The sequence below is a fragment of the Lagopus muta genome, chromosome 5, assembly GCF_023343835.1.
Source record: "Lagopus muta isolate bLagMut1 chromosome 5, bLagMut1 primary, whole genome shotgun sequence".
In the NCBI taxonomy this organism is placed as follows: domain Eukaryota; kingdom Metazoa; phylum Chordata; class Aves; order Galliformes; family Phasianidae; genus Lagopus; species Lagopus muta.
The window spans coordinates 9860491-9884442 of NC_064437.1; the positions used below are offsets into that span (position 1 = coordinate 9860491).

Sequence of the window (23952 nt, forward strand, 5' to 3'; positions counted from 1 at the left end):
AGGAAGCCTACCAATACACACCCCCAGCTACACTGGTTATGGGAACCAAGCAGCATTTATCCCACCTCAAGTGTGGCACCCTTCACTTACTGGAATGAAAAATCTAACGCTGCTGAACAGCTCTAACAGCAACGCAAAGGAATGAAGAATGAGCACAGGAAGAGAGTAAAAAGCCCAATGTTCATTTTTAGCAATACCTCCCCTTGTTCATGTCAAACATAAAATGTTTTCATACGCACTGACCCAAGTGCACACACCTCAAGGATCTGCATAGTGCCCACACAAATCTGTCAGGAAAAAAAAAGATGTTAACACCTTCCTCAGTTAAAAAAGCTGGCACAAGGAATAGCTGGCATTTTAGACTCCAAAGATATGGGCTGAAGTAATAATCCCACCAATAACCCATTTATTCAAGGTCACTCAGTGTATCAGTAACAAAAACCCTGAAGCAGAACAATCTCCTCTCCCCGACTGCCAGTTTAGTGAGTGAAAAAAAAAAACACCAAGAGTCATCACCAAGTAAAGAAGATCTGACTGCACCCAGGTAGGACTTCCTGATGACCACTCTTGTGGCACTGCCACCCCTTCTGCTACAGGGGGAACCTAAGACAACTCTGCAGTTACCTTTGCAACTGGAAACACAAGGAGAATTCCCAAGTCATGCTGTTTTAAGATTTTAAATTATCTAGAGGTCATCCATTTTGAAATTAGATTTATTACTTGATCAGATTGAAAACAACATACAGGCTACCAAAGTCTTGTTTTCACCTCGTGCTTGCATTAAAAAAAAATGAGCACAACTGCAGATGTGTCAGACAACAGGAGCCCAGTTAGAGAATGGAAGAACTGAGATGCATGGAAGCCTCTGGGTGTGCCATCAGTCAGAGGGCTGCGCTCCTCACACAGTTCAGGATCAGTTCAACCCCAGCTCAAAACACCAGGGAGAGAGAAGGAGCAAGCAGGCTGGATTCTACTTCTGACAGCGCTGACTCTGGGCATCTGAGGAGGCTGCTGAAGGAGAAAGGTCTCCTAGAAGACCAACCACGGGCAGAAACATTACTGCAGTCAGGTGCTTCACAAAGAATACAGTCACCTTTTTATACCTTATAAAAAAATAATCACTGGCTCACCAAGCTCATTCTGAATTAAGAGCAAGCCACGATTATGTCATACTAAAAATGCTTTTTGCGGGTCCAACCTGAACCAGTTGTGGATGGACGCTCCATGAAGAATGAAGTGAGGTCTATGCCTGCAGCATCGCGGCTAACGGACTTAATGAGGGGCCACAGGAGCTCCCATGGGTGTACTGAGGATGATTTCCTATTGAACACAATAGGAACAATGAACTATTCCAGAAGCCCCTGACTAGGTGATACTTCAGCAGCACTTCGTCCTCACTGGAATGATGCTGTAATAGGAATAAATACACTTCTAGAAAACAAGCCACTGAAGAAAATTATTATCAGTCAAGTTCAAACTACCAGTAACTGAAAGCAAATGTACCTTTGAGACAGCTGCTCTGAAAAGAGCTTTTATGGCTACCTGTTATACTCCAAGCCATTAACCCAGTGTTCTTTTGACAAGCCAAATAATAGGGATCCCCACCCCCACACATCAGGATCACCCATTTTAGAACTTCACAGACAGGAGCCAAAACGCAGTTCAGTCCCTGCACTGCGATGAAGTACGTTCACATCTGAACGATGCAGCACAAGAACCCACAGGACACTTGGGAAGGCCCTTGTCTCGGAGTGCACGATGGCAGCCTTTTCCAACACAGTGCAGCCAGCTGACAAGAGCAAAGTCTGGAGCCTGCGGGAAACACAGCAGAACAAAGCTCCAGCTCCAGAACAAACGCTAAGCATAGAAGCTCTTGAAAGCCATTCAGTACTGTTAGAAGTGGATAGCAAAACCTGCTGCGGTTCAGCAGCAGCACTCCACACAAATCCAGCTGTTTTGTGCTTGGGTTATCCATGTATGATGAAGCTGTTCAGAGCCAGGTGTTTGAAGCACAGGTAGCACACAGCACCTGAAGGTGCACTTGAGTAATACGGCAGTTTGAGAAGAATGCCTGAATGCAGGCATCCTTTTACCTGGAGGAGGAACGGCAGGTGATAAGAGGAGTATGTTTTTCAGTAATATCAGACAGCATTCAGCCCACTTGAAGTTAATACCAAATCTTATTCGGATATGCTGAAAGAACAGAGGCAAGTTTGTTGGGACCCTGCCACCTCTTCCCCATGTTGGCTAACAGCATATCACCTCAGAGAGGCTTAGGTACAGGCTAAGATGTCAAAGTGCAATTCCACTTCCATCGCCTGGGCCAGAGTACCTGCAGCTACTACACTCTGGCTGTAATGCATCCTAGTTTTATCAAGTCAACTATTTCATTCATCAGAAAGCAATTTAATACCCTGAGACCAGGAGTTTAGGGTATGGAATATTTAAAATAAAAAAAAAGACACAAAGGAAAGCTGTTATTTCCTTTCAGAACCTGTTCAAGCCTTCCAATACTGATGAACAAGGTATTCCACCACAAAATGGAATGAGGGAGTCCATACAAAATTGTGGTTGTGCAAATCTTTGCTACTCCTATCAGCTTCCTGACCCTATAAAAATGTAGGGATAAGTAAGATTTTCCTTATAAAAGTTGTAGTTTCTTTCTTTTCTGGTCAAGAGCTGTATCACTACACAAGACTATGTTTTATTGCTAATCACAGACGGACGCACCAGGATTTCAGAATAGTTTGGTTTATAGCATTCCTACATAAGAAAAGGAAAAAAGTTACAAACCCAGTTTTTTGCAGATACACTGCTATCTCCCTATAGAAGCAGGGATGCATTAGGTCTGTTTCACTAGAAAATTCTCCTCTTTAACTACTTCTGGAGAACGTTACTTTATTCTTCTTCAGCAGAAAAGTCATCCCATCATCCTATGCAGAAAGGAAGGTGGCCAATCTGCTCCACAGCCCCAAGACCCTTTCCTACAGCATGGGAAAGGAACAAATATTTACATGGCTCCTGCTGTGGCATGTTAATGCTTACGTTGCTCGGAGCAAGCTGGCACACCTTCAAGGTGCACTTACCACCCAGCTTAATTCATGTTCCTATTGCTGAGGTAGCAAGTCCTCACCAACACAACTGAGAGGTGCCCGACTTATGCTTTATAAAAATGCTGTGGAAACCTTTGCTAGACAGCAACATGGCAGCACTCCTACTTGAGAAGAGCACTGCACAGCTCCTCAGTAATACATACGGTTCAGTGCATGCTTAATCTGTCACAAACCCAACAGCTTGTGGCCACACAAAAGGCAGCGCTGCCACAGAAAAGGTACAGCACTCATTCAGGTGCCACTGCCCTGTCGTACTCAATACTGTGATGCTTGGATTTCAAAGGTGGAGAGTTAGTTGGAACTCCACCCCTTTGTTCATTATTGCATTAACTGGAGGGGAAGAAACTCAGAAGAAACTCTTGGGTGATGAATGCCTATTGGAAGGTGAATGCTTAATCTTGTTAGAAGGCTGCACTGTGCAGGGCTCCAGACAGATTTTTTTTTTTTTTTATACTGAGGCACATATAGTTAAGAGTAATTAAATCAAAACGAGCATTGGAACAAAAATATCAAACGGTTAAATAATCTGTCCAATAGGTTCGGTTTCACATTGCACCTGTTCACACGAGCACCTCCTGTCTGCTTGGATCTGAACAGCCTACAGCTCAACCATCAGAAAGAAGGTGCTGAGAAACAAGAGTCTGAAGCTGCTTACAACAAAAACAAAAAAAGGATATAAATATAAAAAGAGGTTCAATATCAAGCACCAGTAATACTGCCTGCTCGAGCCCACGTGTAACCAACAGGGAGACTCTCAAAATCAGGAACATTATTCAATTAAAACAACAGACTTTGTACTATTCTGCAGCTGCCAAGATTCCTGGCTACAACTCCCAGAAGAGTTTTTCACCTGTCAAAATAGTCTCTAAAAGAAAAGCAAGATGGCTCAACGAGACGAAAGCAGCACCCTCTCAAGCTGGCTTGTTCAGTACAGACCCAACTTCAGACCACGAGATCGCAGGCATCAGCAAATGGGATCCGTTTCACCATCCAACAGCTGCCTTTCAGTAACTGCAGAGCATCAGCTTCATAACTTTCTTTAAAACAAAACAAAACAAAACAAAACAACCCTGGATTTGAAGCATCCAAATATGGCCTGTTGTACTGGAGCGTTTAAATCCTTGGGGGAGGTGGGCATCTTCTTCCTCTGCCACAGGCAGTGCTTACTCCATGATGGCCCGGTACAAGGCAGGTTCAATGTAATCTTCCCGGTAGCGTGAATTGATCACTCTTTGCCTCTTCCTCTCCTGCCTGACCTCCTTCTCTGCGAAGATCTCTGTGAAGCGCATATCTGAAGCTATTGACTAAAGGAAAAGCAGAATTAGTCACCAGAACACAGTCCAAATCCCTGCCTCCACATTCTCCTTTTGTGTGAAAGATAGGACCGGGATGGGACACTTGGAAACATTCACACCTCTCCAAAAAAATGACCTCTTGGATTTCTGTGCACAAGAAAAATATTTAAGAAACTGGTTTTAAAAGTCTGGGGATAAGTTTACTTGAGCTGTTAATCAGAGACCTAAAGAATCACAGGTTTCAAACTTAACTGAGTAGATAATTTAAGTTCACAGTTGCTTTCTTAAACAAATAAACACAGTTTATTCCAATTCCATGCAATCTAGTATATTCTGTGCTTTATTGTGCAGGCAGGTTTAAATGGCTGGTCACAGGAATTTGGTCACAGCTATTGCATGCTTTCTTAAACCTTCAATACTGTGTGCCTTCCAGCAGGTTCTGCAGGACCATGCTGCAAAGCAAGATACCTAGCACACAGTCCCTAGTTACAATCTTCATAGTTGGAAGCATGAAGCAGTGGAACAGGGACACAGAGAGGTTGTGGGATCTCCACCCTGGAAGATAATTAAAACTTAACTGGAGGGAACCCTTAACAACTTTGCCCAGCTTCCAAGTTCAACCTGCTGTGACCGGAGTGATCCTGCGCTACTGATTCTCATTATTTGCAGAAAGAGAACAGAAGTTTTTCTCTCTATATCCCCTCCCTCCAGCTCTCCTTTTGTAGCCTGACCAAGCCACCAAGCTTCCCAACAACTCAGCAGAAAATCAAGCTGCAATCTTCTGTTGCTGTGCACTCAGCTTGCTTTTCCAGGACAAATTAAGAACAAATGAACTTATTGAGTAGATATCCGTACCCTGTTTACCTACCAGCCTTGACTTGACTCTCTTAGGAAGCTCCTCTTCCAAAGTGTACACATCATCCCTTTTCACCATCAGCTGTGAACCATCCTCAAATTCCACCTGAAAGAAAAACAAATTGTTGTGCTACAAGTCTCAGAACTAGAACCCTTCCACAGCTACCCTTGTCTTCTCTCCCCTGCAGAAGCCTCCCATGAAAGCCAAGTGGTAAAAAGTCATTTCATATGATACATATGCAGGTATGTACACTGGAAGATTCTTTAACCAAAACCTCACCAATCCCACAACAGTAAAAGCAGCCAAGAAAGTTCTGTGACACTCTTTCAACACTCAACAAAACAGTCTCCTTGAGCACCTGAATGTTATCACCTTCTTAGCACTCATTCCTTTGGAAGTGTGCGAGGCAGAATGCATTCACAGCAAGCAGCAAAAAGAAGACTTCTAGATTAAGCCAGAGGAACTGAGTTTGCTCAAGAAAAGATCAGTGCTTTTCAGAAGCTGAGACCTTCAAACAGGTAGCCAGATATAAGCAGAGCTGCAAGTAACCACCTTGCTGTTAACTCCAGCAGCTGTTCTAGCAACTGGCATTGCTGAAAACACCGAGCAGCTGCCTCTCAAGCATTTTAGCATGTCCCTCCTACAGTTCTGCTCATTTTGCTAGTGGCTCTGTTTATTTACTTCTTGCAAGCAATTAATTTTCAGACAGTTCTGTACCTGGTACATCTGGATTGCATGTGATGCAACAAACTTGGCTCCATAAACCTGTCCATCTGTCCATCTCACCTGCACAACTTCACCTTCAGCTGGAGGACCCAACTGAAGACAGTCTCGACTCTGCAGCATAAAGGAGAAATTTGGGAGATAAGAAAAAAGAATAAACAGTTTCCCTGTGTGAAGATTCAACAACGCACACAGGGGAATCTATCCCAGTCACATCAGGCACATTACACAGCACCCCAACAATCGCTCCATTTCAGGGAATGAGGAATATCTGTGTCACCTGTGTCCAAATCACGACTGTGATCCTGACTTCAGTAACAACTCATGCAAGAATAGTGTAAAAGTAGCAGTGAAGTTATGGACTTATCATTAAGCAGCTCAAGATTAGCTACACTCCCTTAAATCTGTTCTTAATTTAATGCAAGTCGGTCTCATGTAACACCTGAGATGCAGCACATCTCAATCACAACATGGCCAAGGTTTGGAGCACATAATAAATCCCATCCTGACCCAGCTTTGCAGTGGCAGGAATTCATTCACTTCATGTGCCTCCTACTGGAGCTAGGCTCCCAGTACATAAGGTAACATACCACAATGTCCTCTGGATACAGGTTATCACTGAAGGAACCATCATCAAAGTTGACCTCGTAGAAAGTCTCTTTTGCGAGGCTGACCACTTCACACTGATAGAAGCGGCCATTCTTGTGCTTGCTGATGACTATCTGCCCAGGTGACAGATCCTGCAGTGCAGCCTTAGCTCGCTGAGAAGAAAAAGCACTTTTTAAGCACAATGACAAAAGAAAGAACGTATTGAAACCCACAGCTCTGGTGCTGGCAGAGAAGGAAGCAAAATATTTTATATTTGAACTCAAGTGAGTATCTGTAAATTCCATCAGCAGCATTTTTAGCAAAGTTCTAACTCCAGTATTTAAAATGCTTAAAACCTAATCTGTTAGCTACAGCTGCCCAATCCTAATGCAAGCTACTTAGTAAATTACACAAGGCATTCACAGTCAATATTCTCTAATAGACTGTTGTGATTTTGAAAGCTAAATGGACTACACAAGAACTTTACAAACTGATCAATCACTTAAGCATGAAATTCTATGATAACTCACGCAGCCTGCTGGAGCCCCAGAACTAACACATTGCATATCAAACATCATGGCATAAGAACACTATTATTCTCTGTTATAACAGCCACAAGAGAAATGTATGCTCTCAGTCTGCCTGGGCAGCAAACTAAAACATAATAAAGAACCTAGCTAATAGCCAAGATAGTTCAGAACAGCAGCAAGCCTGATATCAGAATCCAAGACCAATATAATTAGATTATGCTGAATATATACAAGAGTCGAGCCTTCAACAAAGTTTCAGTAGAATTACACCATCTAAAGCCTTTCAGTCCCTTCAACATACTGCAGTTCAAATCCTAGATGTTACTCACCTCTGCCTGAGATGGGATCTTATGCCTGAAGCAGGTAATGAAGACAACAAATGGCCAGTCATCAGGCTGCATCATAACTCCTGCTGCCTGGGCACAGCTGACATGAAAGGATGTGGGACACCGACCATGGGAGCACTGTACACAGCAACCTGCAATTCTCTTCCTTCGTTTTTTGCAGAAGATGCATTTCTGTGGACAGGAAACTAAAGGTCACTGGTTGAACTAGGTCTAAAAGTCTGATGCTGTGTCAGTCACTCTGAGAGGGCACTGCTAATTTCTGATGAAAACAAACAGAAAGATAACAGCTTGATTTCATGGCAAAACTATTTCTATGTACGTAATTTCAACGATAAATAGTATACAGTAAATATCTACCAGCTCAGCACGCACAAGGCATGTGGCCTAAGAATTCTGGCACAAGGGGATGTAGGATTACTCAGCCTAGAATGCCTGAAAGTTAACAGGGCCCTTCAGCCCTGGCTATTAAGTTGCAAAAGACAAATAAAAGATTAGAATAATGGGCAAAGATCGAGGTGGGGGGAGGAGGGGGGAGAAGTTAATGCAGAATTAGCAGTTAAAATTCTATCACTACTACCAGTGACCCAAGGACACCTGGATCAGGCCTGATTGGGCATTGAAGGACACTACCCATAACACACAGCAAAATAGTTATTTCTTTCTTCTTCACTGACCACGAAGTGGAAATTCAAATCCCAACTGCTCAGCAATGGCAATTAGTGACCAAGAGTTGTTTTGCTCTGTAGCAAACTGCAGAATGGGTTAAAACAGCCTGAAGGAAGAATGCCAGAGACAGAATGATTCCATGTAAAGAGTCATTTCCCTTATTAAGGAGGTAAAAAATGTTGCAACTCTGTCTTGTTTCAGTCATGGAATTTAAGTGCTCAATTATCAGCTTCCAGCAGCAGAATTGTTGCTGGGCTATGATCCCAACACAGACACTCAATGCCAGGATAGGTGTTAGAGAAAGGGTATATAAGGAATAGGCTCATGATGCATCTTTCTGCACTCCCTGTAGGACTGCTTCTAGTGCTAGGATTCTGCCTAATGTATTATAACTTCTTTTTAAATTTCAGCATAAATATGCATTCAACTTGCCTCCACAGATAAAAGAAAAATTCCACAACAGCTGTGAGGAGTTAAATAGAGCTGCTTTCTTGCTGAAGACATTCACTGACATTTCCATATTTTGAATGACCTACAGAGATGCTGTTTTGTGAGGTGATGCTTTTATTTTTCCCCATTTTTCCTTCTGGTCTTTGCTGAAGACAATATAGAGAGTTGGAATCTCAGACAATTTTTAAGAGAGGACTTCTCACAGATGAAAGCCTACAGATTCAAATAGTTATCTTCTTCCCAGAGAGATTCTGCAAAATGGAATCAAACTATTTTCAAATAGGTGAGAGTAGTTCTAATGAGGGACAAGAAGACTAAGAATGAAAAGAAGAGACCAGAAGGGACATGCAGTATCTTTCTAAGGAGAAACTACGTTTTCTCTGATCTGCATTGCACACAAGCAGTGGTATATTCTCTTATTGAAGACTAATGCTCTCAGATAGCATTAGCAAGATGAACAAACCAAAGGAAAACCCGGCAGTGAAACACAGGTGCTCCTTACCAGTCTGAAACGTTGCAGGGGAATCTTGCCGACATCTACAGGACTGCGCTCTGCAATGTTCACAAATTTTGCTTCCAGTACACCTACAGCACACATGACATGAACCCACCTGGCAGGACAGAAGAGTTGAGGGGGGAGAAGAGTGAGTATGATCTCCACAGCATCCTCTGTTGGACTACTGTAGGTAAATGCAGTCTGATGAAGCTTGCCACATAAACTTAAGCTTCTGCTTCACTACACAGAGACTGAGAGCTGGCAGTGCAATCTTCCCTCCTACTACTAACACAAGTTTTCTTTATACTTTTAATCTGCTACTAAACAGGTTAAATAGAATAGCAATTTAGTTTGACTTATGCTGGTTGCACACCTGCATTTTGAAAGCTTGCCTGATGTGTTTATTCTCTCTCAAACATGCTTCACAGTAATGGCTCAGTCCCTCCTGAACTCATCTCAAGACAATGACCAAGGGGATGCGGCCCCACAGCCTTCAAAAATGTTCTGGGTGGGATAAGTTTCAGTTACATCATAATGCTCCTGGTCTGTACCACTTAGTTTGCATCAAATAACTTCAGATCACTCATCATGTGAAAGGATGCAGGGCAAATAGCTGCACCTGGCATACTTGCTACAGAGAAACCCTGAATTTCAACGTTACGCTCCTTGAAACTATAGTTGTCCTGAGTCTCCATCTCAATACACTTCCTGGAGAAAACAAAGTCTTCTGTGAGAATGTACTGAGATTATTTCATCAGGAACCTACTTTTCGATTTTTATGTGGTACATTACACCTCTGTAATTTGGTCACTCTGCAACATCAAATGCAGACGTTTGCTTTGCGAGCCTCGCCTCATCTACTGTGCAACTGAGCTGCTCCCTGAAGATCAAAAAAGCTGGAACACTCACTTGTCATCATTGGCTCTTTGCAGTGCTCCTCCTCGTAATGAACACAAACAGCAGTCCTGTCACAAGGAGAAAACATTAGCTGAAAGAATGAAGAATGGAGCTGTGCACTTGATAAAAACTTGCTCATCAAAATGAACATCCAGACAAAAAATGGTTTCACTGTCAGAAGAGCTAAACACCTTGGACGGCTCAGCCCTTCATCTCTCATCAGTTGCTGCACTTACAGCAACAGATGTAGACTTCAAATCTGGCAAAGGCAAAGCCTGAAGTTCTTGTTATAGGTTCCTTTTACAAACACAATACCCTATATCCTCTGAGGACGTCTAAACGGATGTGAAAAAAACATAAGCAAATACAATTCCCAAGGTCAAGATATTCTGCTTATCTAGAGCCTACACAGCTTGTCAAAGGCAACATCTCCTGACAGAAGTTACTTTCTCTAACTGCCATATATGCTGAGGACTGAGCTATTCCCACACTGATGCACTGACTCTAGAGATCAGCAGCTCAGCACACGTTGAAACAATTACATGCCTTCTTTACACAAGAGAGATTAAAACAACTGTAACACCATGGAATAAACTTTGAAGCAAGTTCCCAGATGTACTGCACTCCATCTGGAGATTCTCAGAATGAACTTTACCTCTTCTAAGGCATTTTCTGTACACCTGGAGCACATCCAGTCTTCAGTGGCCTTGTCAGGGGATACACCATAACAACCTAGAACAGACACAGCTCAGTTGCAAGCTTACCCTCCTGTACCACTCACAAGTAAAGTAACAGTAAAAAATCAATAAGCCAAAAGACAAGGCTGTGTATTTCATGTTGTTCATACAGCCAGCTCCACACTTCAACACCCAGCACTGCAAACATGTACTGCTCAGATGACAGCTGGACTTGCTCTACTTGTACATTAAGGGACGGGTAGAAGCTTACTGGGATGTACAGACTTAACCCAGAAGGCCAGAGTTAAGACTAGTTGCACTCACTTGCATGAACGCAGACTTGGCAGTTCCTGCAGGTGATGAGCACGCTGGTTCCATCTTCCTCTAAGTAAGGGGTTGAAAGATTGAGATCAGTGCTGCAGCCAGTTGTGGTGAAGCACATTTCAGGAATCAGGGGCTTGGTTCGGATCTTCCCGTCTGCAGCACCTGGAGTTACTCCAGAGTTCTGACTGCTGCCTCCACATTCTGCCTACAAGGGATGCACATAAGAATTGTGTTTTACAAGCAAAACCATCTCATCTTCACTCAACCATTACTCCACACATAATTCTACTTTCAAGAAAAAAGGCACTGAAAGATTAAACAGCTAGTAGATTTGGTGGAAATGAATTTGTTAAAATCCTTAGTAAGTGCAACGTGAAAATGAAATTATTAGTGGCATTGCATCCCTCTGATAAAACAAGCAACGTGCATGAAAAACTGCATCTCTTCCAAAGGAAATCCAAAGGATTCCTCATGGAATCACCTAACCCACCTCATGCTCAAAGGAAAAATACATCTGCTGCATCCACCAGCCCATAATGCTGCTGCCCAATACTGTTCAATCATCTTTAGTATTGAAGGATTATGATCACACAGATAAACATTTGTTTAGATCTGAACTATGAAAAAGTAACGGGAACTGCAACAAGTCTAACAGGCTTGAAACTAATTTGTTCCAGGGAAAAAAGCAGACTAATAACAGTTTCACAGTTAAAGCTCAGAAGACTGTTAGGCTAAGCTTTTGTATTTATTCATTTAAACTGATGTCACAGCAATCATCAATTACATGCAAAGTTAACTGAGATATGACTCCATTCAAGCTTTCTAACAGCTAAAAAGAAATCAATCTTCTCTGAAGAAATGTTTCAAACTATCCTTTCTACCACCTCAAAGGCCACCACGGAGGTAAAATGTCTAATTAGAAGCAGGCTGCATGGTAGAATGAACCTGCACTGTCCCTCCTGTATGAAAATGAGAATCTAACATAAAGCAACCAAGGTGGAAGCATTTCCAGCAAGTCTTCTTGTGAAGTGAAGTGAGTTCTCAGACTTGCTATAGACTTAAAGTTTGAACAAAGATCACAGCTGCAGCTCCATTCTTGGAATAGTCCCTCCTTTTCTGCCTGACAGACTCACCTGACAACCTGCAGCTAGACTTTTCTGCATACTGGCACCTGGAACATAACCTAACAGACAACCACACCGGCAACCTTTTCAGCTACCTCTACTACATTAACAAACCTGGACAACGTACCTGATACGTCTGGAAGAGCATGCAAACAGCACAGTGAGGAGACTGCTGAGCCATGGTCCGATTGTACTCTTTTTCAGCCTCAAAATTTGGTGGTCGGTTCTGCCAGAGCTGGCTAAGTGGCTTGGCCCAAGCTTCTGTCTCCTCAGCTTCTTCTTCAGGAGTTAGTTGCTCTGATGCCTCTGCAAAAAGAGATTGTTAGTCAGGGACTATGTGTTCTTACATAGACATCCTTCGTGCAAAAAACAAACAAACAAACAAAACCCCTAAACTAAATAAAGCTAGAAATTAGGAATGGAGATGACAAAGACTGGCATAAGTTAAGTTTGCAGAAGTGTGTTGGGAGCTAGTAACATAGCCTTATTTTTAAGCTGCACCTACTAATCAAGCAACCATGCGTCAGATACAAAACAGGATTACTGGCATCGGCCAACGGCATCGATCCCAAAGCACATCAAGACTAAGGCTGATAAAGAATGTATCTATTCTATTTAAAAAAACAGAATAATGAATATTTACATCAATTACTGGAATGCTCTAAAACTGACTCAGTTATGGGACAGCCTAGGGTACTAGTGTCATTTTCCTTTCAGAGTTGTAATTTTCCAGAGAGCAGTACAGGAAAGAAGGAAGTCACTATTAGGGAGGAAAGATTAATGATGTGAACAGAAGAACGAGACAAGCACCTCATCTGTGATGCAGAGGTGTAACCCACGCTGTCCACCAAAGCTGTGGCCCACCCTAAAGCTTCCCAAATTGCACAGGGCTTACCATCATCACTAATGCAGTCTTTAACCAAAAGCGGGTGGTGGCGTGGGAGCTTACTCAATGGCTGGCGACGACCCTTGGACTTCTTACTCTCCTTCATTGATTGTATGTATTCCTTTGTTACCTGGACAAGGAGAAGCAATTCAGCAGTCAAACTAGCACACGTCCTTTTGAACTCTATAACAATATATGGTGAACTTAAGAAACCTCCACAAAACGCACGTATGCTTCCACGATTTTGTTTCTAACAGTTTTCAGATGTAAACCTGGCCAAGCTTGTAGAAGAACTGCTTGCACCACGTCTGCTATGGAAAATCACACAGCAGAACTTGGTGTATGCTGACCATTCAACTACGTACATGCTCTGTTGAGTCATTCACAGACAGCACAGGTCTCAGTGTGGCTTTTATAAAAAGTCTACCTATATAAGAATGGTGTCAAAAATAAAAACAGACAAAAGACAAACTGAATGATTGCACTCAGAAGGGCTGCAGTAAGAAGTCTCAAGCCATCTGGAAAAGTCAAGAAGGCTGTATGCCTACTTAGAGATTCCGAGTTAAAAATGAGTGAAGAGCTCACTCAAAATAACAGGCTGATTTTAAAGGGAAGGAAACTTTCACCCTGTCTGCTCATTACTTATCTTGGTGTCTTCTCAGACAGACTGGAAGGAGGAGACTACAACAATGGTTTTTATATAAAGCTATGGGTAGAAGAAGTAACAAGTGACACACACTGACAAAATGACTACTAACCTGACAAGTAAGGCAATAAAGGCAATGATTTTAACAGCCCATAACAGTAAGCCACTCAAGAGATAAGAACATCCTTTCTTTGAATCTGTCAGTCCTTTAAAAGCAGAAGCAAATCTTAGATTAAACGCAACTTCCATCTCAACAAATGTCTTTTCTTTTATACAACAAGCCAGAAGAGAGCAAAACCAATCATCATCTCTGCTCTCCTACATAGAGTTGGCTACAAGAGATCTCAGAAACAAACATGCTTTTGTTCTAATGTAGACCAACATTCCCAGTTACTGCCTAATGGAAAATTTGTTTTAAAACATGCCATACTGGGGAAAGCCATCTACACCCATTCACAATTTCTTGTTTTCCCTGTATGTATTATGAAATGGAAGCATCAGCATCAGCAACTCTGTGTCTTTCATTTAAGTGTATGTGAGAAGTCCCTTATTTTCAATTTTATCAATAGATTAGCCCAGCTGCTGCTCCATTTATGCAATTCCTGAATTCTGAAGACCCAGCAGTTACCAGCTTCCCACCACTTCAGCTCAGAAGAGAACAAAGTTATTTGAGAAGACAACAACCACTGGTAATATTTTAACCTACAGTAGCCTTCTTTTGGTTTGTCTAGTGAAGGATTCATTAAACATTCAAATGTATTCTTACCCCACCCAGGCATTTTTGTTCCATCCTTTCTTTCTAAAAGAGGACACGTGCCCATGTGTGCAACTTTATAAAAACATCAAACAACTGAATGTGGTCACAACAAAGGCTGGATTGAAGTAGATTCACGTCAGGTATAAACAGGTGTCTGTTACCATGAACGGATCTGGATCAGCCTGTAATACTACCACCATCTCAAAACCACCAAGCTACCCTTTTCCTTAAGGCACTCGAATAATTTAGTGATGATCTCAAAACATCTCCCTTGTTTTCTAGAAGAGTAAAGAAGGTGAGGCGTTCACCTTTGTTTCCTGCTGTATTGTAAAAAAGAGAAATGACCAAGCAACCTGATACACAAATGGGCATGGAACAAAAAGTAACAAGGTACAGGTAGAAGCTCTGTGGCAGCAAACCCATGAGCACACATTACAGCTCTCAAGCTTTTAGTACTCATGCCATTCATACCTCTGCCAATTCTTGTTCATTCACACCGGCTGTAGCACTGGCTTTCTTTCCTGAAGTCTGTTCATTGTCAGATCCGCTGGCATCCCCTCTAGCATAGCTATGGACTGTAAGCACCCCAGCTGGCTCAGGTAGAGTTCTTTTTGGCAACAGATCAGTTGATTCAGAGTCTGAAGACCCTGAATATGCTGGTGAGCTGGGCTGAACACTGGAAGGTGCACTCTGCTTTGAAGTCGGCAAAACTGAAGCAGAATTTGAAGTATGGGAGATGGAGAGATCCAACACAGCTGCCTCTTGCTCTTCCTCTTCTTCCTCAAGCTTCACCACTTTCAGTTCTTCAGATTTAGCCATGCCCACACGATCTGGAAGAAAGGATATACTGACTTTTTCTAAAATCTGGGAAGCAGAGAGAACAGCCCACCACCACTTGCACAACGTAAAATAGGAAAGCAGACTGGACAAAAAAATGATATGTGATGCTAAATCATGTAAATAGCAGCTCTTAATTCAAACATCAACAGAGAATAACCTATGTATCTGCTCATTGCAGCTGACAGTACAGAAACTAGGGTATATCAAACCATGTCAGAAGGTGGACTCAAAACAAACAGCACTGTATGGTCCCTTATATGATGTAACTGAACACTGCAACTCCTGGCCATCTAAGGCTGGGGGTGAGAGCTTACAAGGGTTCAAAGGAGACTAAATAGGGAATACAAACAAAAAAACAACACCAAACCAACAGAGGATTATTAAATACAAATTGCAAATAGAGGGACAACAGAATATGAGACAGCAGTATCATATGAATTTGCCTTCTTATATTGTTCCATAGGCACCCCTATCCTTCCTAGCCAAGAACTGTCCTGCTACAAGCCATATTAATTTTCTTCTGGCATACTAATTACAAAATTATACATCTGTACAGCATACCAGAGCCACACTACCAGGTAATAAGCATGAACAGGTCACACTGTACAACAGTGATATATAGAGGTCCGTACACTACTGACAACTCCAATACATTTCTGTATGCTGGCAGAAAAAAAACCCAGAAACTGGCATTCCTAGCTTTTTAAGCAAGCAAGTCTCATGTGATACTTCCCTTTAATTCAGCTGAAAGAAAACATCCCCATGACCTACTGCATTCAAGCAGCTATGGAATAGCTCCCTATACATTTATTTTTCCTTCAATTTTTTTTTTTTTTTTTAAGTGCAATTCTCACAGAGGAGTTATCCACACATAGGTCACAAAACAATTCCAACTGTATTCATCTCACTTCCTCAAAGTGCTTACTACTCAAACAGTGTCAGCCACATCTAACAAAACGTACCATCAAAAATTGTACCAGCTGCACTCTCTGGTCTTGAAAATTAAATGACAACTATCTTGAGTCTCACAACAGTAAGTGTCTGATGTGCTTTCCATGGCTCTGACAAATTAGTATCTGCTTAATTATTATTATTTTTTTTGGATGTGACAACAATCTACCCACCAGCCTGCTGTGAGACAGCGACACAGTTTAGTTCAGCAGCCTCTGTTTCTGAAGACTGAAACTGAAACACTTGGTCCTGCAGTACCAGGATAAAGCTTGACACAGTTACCTGGAACCTTGTGTCCCTGCTCACTCTGCTGCGTCACTTCTCCTGTAGCTCTCTCACAAGGTTCTGCAGCATTTGCTTCATCCTGAGCAGAGCTCAGCTCCTCTTTGGGGAAGGCCTCGCTCTCACTCACTTCCTGAGGTACTTCCAGGCACACTCTGTGCCTTTTTGTTCCTATGCGATGCTTGGGCACACTGCAGAAGACAAATTCACTCCAGGTTACCAAACACATCACAAGCTTGCTCAATTTCTGTCTAGATACACAAAATAGAGCCTGCTTTGGGACATGCTGTTTTATGAGGCAGTACCTTGCAAGCTGAATCATTCCCAAATTATTATCTGTTAATACTAGTATGTATATACTGTTGTATACTAGGCAGTTATGTTCTAGCCAGATAGAAGTCTAGACTTTACCTTAAAAACAAAACAAGTAAACAAAGCTTCAAGAATATTAGATGACACTGGCTGGAGAAGACTTAACTGCAAAACATAAGGTGATGAACCCATCACAATCTTCAGCAATTGAGACTACCATAATTTGCCAGCAAGTACCATCTCATGATCCCAATACACTGCCTTTTCCTTCTGACCTCTAAATGCATGCTGCACTTTGGACACACCCATCCAAAGACAAAGGACTATCTTCCCAGCCAGTGCATTCTCCATCTATCACTGACTATCATCAGCTTGGATCAAAACAATAATAAAAGAATAAAAAAGAATAAATTCTATTCCCAAGAAGAAAACAAACAAACAAACCACTAACTCCAACTGCTATTGTTTTGCATCAGGATGCAATTGCTAATAATTGCAGTAGAGCAGCAGAGGACTATGTGCAGCATTACCTTTTTGTCTCATCCCCATCCAGTTCCTCTTTACATCCTTCTCCTGTTTCCATATCCTCAGCATATTGCCTCCCACTCTTGACCTTTTGCATGAGATCCCCTTTGAGGAACTCAGCTGCTTCTGGTGTTGGAAGAGCGTGGTCAATGACAGTCACATCCTTCCCAGCTTTCCAAAGCTTGTAACGGTCTGGCTGGTACTTCCTCACAAACACATCCATGGAGATCTTCACCATGTCCTTCCGACACGAACACTGGAGTCACAGAAAATATTTAAGTAAGGTTACATCCTGAACAATTTTACTCTGCATTCCTATACCACTTTGCTTTCGGGAGCTTAAATAAATAAAAAAGACCCCAAAAGCTGCATGTATTTAAGCCTCAAAACTTTCATGACTGCCTCCTAGGAAATCAAAACAGCATAGGCACTAAAAACTGGGCAGAGAAATCAGCAACAACCAGATGGAAGAAGATGCTACAACAGTAGCAAATGAAGAAAGTCCACCAACCCATTTACAGAGTTGCTGGTAGAAGCTTAAAAATCCATGAGATCACACAAAACCAGCCAGCAACGCCAGAGATTGTAACAAGGCAGCCCTCCCATTGCAGCAAAAGTTCCTCTTAGCTGAGCAGTTACAACTAACGTTTGAAAGCTTTGACTTCAACATAATTTCTGAAAACATAACCCACATTTGCAAGGCACCTCTAAGTGGACACAATACAATGCAATCAAGATTCTTCTTTGAAAGATGCTAGTTAGCCACCTGCACTTCTCCAAAGCCTCGCTTGATTTATACGATGGTTAAAAAACCAACCAACCCCCAAAACATGCTTTATGCTAAAGAAGGACAGTAGGCTGACTGGAGACGGTTACCTTACCAGAAAGGAAACATCACATCTTAAATTGGACAAAGCTGGACTGAATTCACTTCCTTAGAACAAACATCAGGGGCTCAAAATGAGCAGCAGAGCATCGGGCACTGCATTCAGATTATGCACAACAGAATGGCAACAAACCACTCACCAATACAGACTGCTTCCCATACTCAATCCACCGAAGAGTAGCAAAGTTGGTGGATTCAGCACAGTTAAATCCGTGATTAAAGCCAGCATGATAACTATAAGGAAAAGTTATCATGAACTCTCCTGCCTCCTGTGTCACCTAGAAGACAATTGAGACATCATATTGTTAATCAAAGCTTAAGAGTCTATTTGGTGAATCTAAATAAAAACAGTTCCTGTACTCCTCATGCAGCATATCTGAATCTCCAATCCATACAACAGTAACTGGAGTTGCTTGCTGCAATGGTAAATCTTGATACTCATTTCCATTATCCTCCTATTTGCCCAAAGTACCTGTTTACTAGAAAGCAATACTCTTATCACTTCTTACTAAAACACAACTGGATGGATCAAAATAGCACAGAAGCACCTATACATAGGAAACACACTGATAAGCCATCTGGAATTTATTAAGACACTCATTTGTATTTACTGCAGGTTTGGCTGGAGTGCCTCATGCCAACTAAAATATTTATTCACCTTGGAAATTTATTGCTGTTCTCACTTGAGTACAGCTTTCAGTCAGCTCCCCTGCACGTCCCTGCTGCCTAGCAAAGTTCCACACAGCCCTTCAGCAGTCCCCATAGATCTAACAGGGTTTCTGGATAAGGCCTGAAAGACAACTGCGTGGTGGGAAGGAGGAAGCAGAGGCAGCGGATTATCAGCTTCAGAAATAATTCTAAAATCACAAATGCCATGAAATGGGAAACAAGTCATTCTTTGAGGAGCAGCTCATGGGGAAGAAAAAAAAAATAGGGAAGGGAACAAGTCTTTAAAAAAATTCTCTTTGACAAACATGCAGCTAAGCAGTGAAGTTAAACTATCACAGGACAAGTGTAATTTCTCACAACCTCTCGATAAACAAAGGTACAATGGAAAAGCATTCCTATGTGGCCTTGCTACTCCTGTTTTCCTCTCTAAGCACCCACTGGTGGCTGTTAGAGATGAGATGGATGCGTGAGCCTTTTTACTGAGCTAGAGTAACTGCAATTACTTGTCTCTACCTTATCAAATGGGATGCCGTATTTTTTCAGAATCGATGGAGAGATCAAGGTCATCTTGTGACGGAGAAACGCTTCACAGCTCTGGGCACTTCCTGGAAAGAATCCTGTTTAAAATGAAGGAAAGGTATGATGTTACCACTCTGTGCTGCGAACTGGACTTATTTTTCAGTAATTTTTAGGTTAAATTTACTGTCTGAACAGCGCTTTCCCAAGGCCTAGAAGTACAGGCCAAATTATTAGGACATGAGTTTGTGCTCTGGTGAAAAAGGAGATGCCTTTACCATATCCCCATTTGAAAGACAGTAAGAAAGACAACACACAGAAGTATCTTCCCCAGGCTAAAACCTTCCAGATCTAACAATCAGCAGGTAAGGATTTTTTCATTAAAACTTTTACAGACCACAGCTGCATTATTTGTAACGTGACATTTTTCTTGAGCTTATACTGAAAACAAGTGGAAGTAATCCCACCTACATCCTGAAAGAAATGATCAGTTCAGTCGTGCCAGCTTGTGCACTCATCAGTGTTCACAGGCACGTCATGCTCCAACAGAGCTGAAACCTGTAGAGGCTCCACATCCCACAGTCTGAACAAGATGGGACATAAAAGAATGGCACAGTTACCTTTGGCAAGTCTCTCCAGTCGCTTGCCATGCTCTGGAGGAATAGAGTACCTGCAGTCAGAAGAACAAGTTTGTTAAGCTCAATTGACACGACAGAATCTCATCTTCACACTGCCTCCTTCAAAGTTTGATGACATAGAGATAAAAATCTTTATCAAGGAATTTCACCTCCCTTCTCAAGGAAAACTGAGAGAAAGATGACTTCTGCGGACTTCTGCTTAGCAGCCAAGGAAATAATAATTCCAATTCATTTGCTAATTGCAGATCTGTGCAGCAAGGCACATAGAAAAACGCTCAGTGACCCGATTTCACAGGAACACAACCACTAGTATGCCTAGTATAAGAAACACAGAGCAAAACAGAAAATGGAATAACATCTTCCAGCTGCTCAGACCAAGACTGGACTAAATCACACAGTGCCACATCCTCCACCTGCACAACTTGGATGTGTTTGGCAGTACTACGTCTCTTTCTGCACACACCTTTTTATGTGTGCCACAAAACTCCAAGCTGGTTTGGCTACGGTAACTAAAACCACTCACATTTCTTTTGACCTGGGACAGAGCGCTATAACCTGCTGACTAAATCAGATTATCCTATCAGCAATGTTAACATTTTCCACTTAATACTGTAAAAGAAGCAACAGCCAAAAGGTTTCATTTGACTCAGCTACTCTGTTCTCTGTTCCCATGTCATTGCCACTGCATGGGGCTGCTCGCTGCTCACATGGTGCTAGCTATTATTTCTGACTTCAAAGTTGTATTAAAAGGCAGCCAAAAAGACTAGTTTCCAACAAAACTGCCATGGAAACAATTGTTGAAATTGTTTGAGAAATTCACTTGTGAACAGAAGGGAATGATTCACGCTTCAAATGCAACTCATACGAGAGAAAAATTCAGGAATCCTCACTAAAAACCATCACGAAGGCTCTGACACTGGACAACTGCTCAGCAAAACCCACTGCTCTGCTTTTACCTCTATGATAAGTAGCTAAATTTCAAAGTTTGTTAAAAACAACAGGCATATTACTTCTACCTGGCCACTGTAGAGCTCAGGAAATCACAAGCAAGATTTCCAGGTTCCAGCCCTATCACACCAGAGAGCGTCCAGCTTATGTTATAATTCTGAAGAGCTCTTTGCATCAGAACAGCAATTAGACTTTCAAGAAGGAAGCCAAACAAATTTTACTGAGGCCACGTACTGGTTTCAGCTTCCTCACAAGTTTCTAACACTTTTGTCACCAGATATTACTGCACTGCAAGATAGCAGAGAGAGTAATTTTCAACTCTCATAGAAAAAAATACCAGAAAATACAGGTGTCAAAGTGGTAAATTTGCATCTAGAAGCTATCATAGAAAACCTTACCACGACTTAGGCTCCCCAAAATGCAGGTAATTAATACTGTAGAGATCCATGTCCTCAGTATGCCAAGCAAATGAAGTTTTCCACATGCCAAAATAGAGGTAAGGAGTATTCACTCCTTCAATGGTTATGCCGCTCTCATTCTCCACAACATCCAGGATCGTGTTCAATCTGCCAATATTCCATGCATCCACATGCTGCAAAACACAAGCCTTGTGTTAAACAACCAACACGAAGAGCTGAACAACACAACTGAGACAAGTCACAGAAAGTTATCAGTTATGCTTGTGATCAAGTGGCACATCACGACAAGTCATTTTCTGGCACAGCTCAAATTATCAGCTAGCTCACCTACACCAAGTTTCCCCACAGTATAACCTTACCTACAGATTCTCTACCAGACAGTAAAAGAAGCAACTGGTCAATACAAAAAGGATCAGGAGGAGAAACAGTCACAGAGTTACAGACTTCACACAGTGCAGAACAGTAGTGCAAGCCTGAGCTGACAGCAGACCAAAACCTCTTGAAGAACACTGTTCATCCCAATCATCTTTTAAAAAGGAGCAAGTTATAATTCAAGAGGCTAGCAACCAGACTGTGTAACCTTTTCAAATGTTTAGCATGCTAACACACACAGTGACCACAGAACTGTCATATCAAAACAAAAGCACTAGAGAATACCTAAGCAGTGCATGTTCACTGCCTAACACTTATCAGGATAACACTCCATAAGAGCACAAGAGTGGATCTTGCATTTCAGAAGCAAGCTGTACTACACTGAGTCATAGAACGGCCTGGGTTGAAAAGGACCATAATGATCATCTAGTTTCAACCCCCCTGCCATGGGCAGGGTCACCAATCATTAGACCAGGCTGTCCAGAGCCACTGAAGTGTGAACAGTGCTCACAGAGGTGCCCCAGAACATTACCTCTAGAAGCTTTCTTTAACTACCTGGTTTACATGGAAAGTGTTACTGTCACTAACTCCTTCTGGTAGCTAGCCAAATGCTGTGTTGGCCTTTATAGCAGGCAGTACAACACATACAAGGATAAGTGCTACTTGAAAACCAAAACAGTGCTTACCTTGTCATAAAGTGTGCCATTAACATCAGCACCATAGATGGGGGCGTTGAATGTAAGGTTCTTCCAGTACTTTCGTTCAAGGTCTTCGAAGTCTGTGTAGCGAGGTGTGCAGTACCTTAAAAACATCAACCAAGGGCTCAGCATTGGTACTTGAGGAGTTTAAAACAAGGTTCTCCACCAATGAAAAAAACAAACAAACAAAAAAGATACAACAAAAATAGCAAACGCACCAGAGAGAGCCCTCCATCCCCCGAACAGCAGCCACAGCTCTGATCCCAAGGGACTCGGGAACAAAGGAAGAGAAGGAAAATGCCTCTCCCCCACTCTCAGCCTACTTTCAGTTTTGGTTAGCGCACTTCCCTCAGCTCAGCACAATTTCCCTTTCTACTGCTGCTCCTCGTGTTTGTAAGCAAAAGATAAAAACAAAGTTTTAAGCGACTGGAAAGGAACAGCCCTACTTCCCTACTCCCTGCTAGCGAACTAGCTGAGCTCACCAACGAGACGCCCGCATGTTCCACCCGCTGCTGTTCTGCACACTAAACAAAGAGCACGGTCTCTCAGAGCAGAACGGAGGATCAAACTCAGCACCGAACGCCTTTCACACAAGGACTCACAGCTCCCCAAGCAGCGGCTCCGCGCTGCCCCCCGGGCACAGAGGCACAGCTCGGGACGCTCCTTACTTGTCGCTGTTGGCGATCCGACGGAACTCGCGCACCGTCATGGCCTTCTTTTGGATGTTGTACTGCGTGAAGAGCCCGGACTGCCCGGTCACCACCTGCTGGATGGGCGCGGGGATCACCAGCTCGTCGATGTCGTCGTAGCATTTCCGCGGCTTCCACTCCTTGGGGGGCACGATCTGGGGGAGAGGTACGGGGTCGAGGTGACGGTCCGGCCTGCCTGCCTTCCCTCCCCGCCCACCCCCCGCCACACAAAGCGCAGTCCCGCACCCCTCAGGGCCCGCTTCGCCCCGACGCACCTTGGCCAGCCCGGCGCGGTGCGCTCCCTGCGCCTCCACGTACGCGATGTAACGGCTGAAGTCCCGGAACTGCTCCATGGTGGGGCGGAAGGTCATGATGCGCGCGCTAGGGTTGAGGCTCTCCAGCTCCGAGGCCATGGTGCCGGGCCGCCGCTGCACGGAGGAAGGGGTTGGGGGGGGGAGGGGGCGCGGTCACAGCGCGCACTGCCCCGCACCCCGCGAGGCCCCGCCCCACGCCTCGCGCGCACGCCCCGCCTCCTCCCGCTGGCCAATCGCCGCCGGATCCGCACCGGCTCTGCCTCTCCATTGGCGGAGCGCACCCGCCCGTCAGGGGCTCCTTCCTCCTCGCGGCGCAGAGCTGCGCTGCTTCACGCCCCTCCCCCCAGCCCCGGCCGGGCCGGGCCGGTCCCGACGAGGAGGGCTGCGAGTCCCCGCCCGGCGAGCTCACGTCAGCTCCGCGTCCCGCTTCTTCGCCTCTTCCGCCCTCCCTCCGGCTCTCCGCCACGCCGCCGTATCGTTCCGCACTCCGCGCCCGGTGAGTCCCGCAGGCCGCCGCC

At 43.4% G+C, this 23952-nt stretch overlaps 1 protein-coding gene across 2 annotated transcripts; it reads right to left on the reverse strand.

Annotated features, from left to right (window-relative positions):
- Positions 1–156: 156 nt before the first annotated feature.
- On the reverse strand, positions 157–23952 carry KDM4A (lysine demethylase 4A). 2 transcript variants are annotated; one of them, XM_048944349.1, is made up of 22 exons: positions 23844–23952; positions 23396–23548; positions 23100–23275; positions 22420–22534; positions 21341–21534; positions 19977–20026; positions 19354–19457; positions 18312–18449; positions 17291–17541; positions 16449–16639; positions 14847–15205; positions 12982–13102; positions 12214–12392; positions 10963–11167; positions 10617–10693; positions 9974–10029; positions 9071–9179; positions 7435–7623; positions 6578–6748; positions 5982–6101; positions 5277–5369; positions 157–4417 (listed from the first exon to the last, which is right to left on the reverse strand). In XM_048944349.1, exons 2-22 carry the CDS (start codon positions 23531–23533, stop codon positions 4277–4279), a joined length of 3177 nt encoding a protein of 1058 aa, XP_048800306.1. In that variant the 5' UTR covers positions 23534–23548; positions 23844–23952; the 3' UTR covers positions 157–4276. The 2 variants fall into 2 exon arrangements, with proteins under 2 accessions (XP_048800306.1, XP_048800307.1); XM_048944350.1 differs by lacking the exon at positions 23844–23952 and adding an exon at positions 23686–23798.

What these genes read in the sequence shown, in the direction of transcription:
- KDM4A (XM_048944349.1), bottom strand. Translation starts at nt 23,533, where the DNA reads ATGGCCTCGGAGCTGGAGAGCCTCAACCCTAGCGCGCGCATCATGACC. An exon ending in CCAAGTCTGCGTTCATGCAA is followed by an intron (nt 10,694 to 10,962) that starts GTGAGTGCAACT and finishes TGTCTGTTCTAG; the next exon opens with GTTGTTATGGTGTATCCCCT. An exon ending in TGTATCCAGAGGACATTGTG is followed by an intron (nt 6,102 to 6,577) that starts GTATGTTACCTT and finishes TTTATGCTGCAG; the next exon opens with AGTCGAGACTGTCTTCAGTT.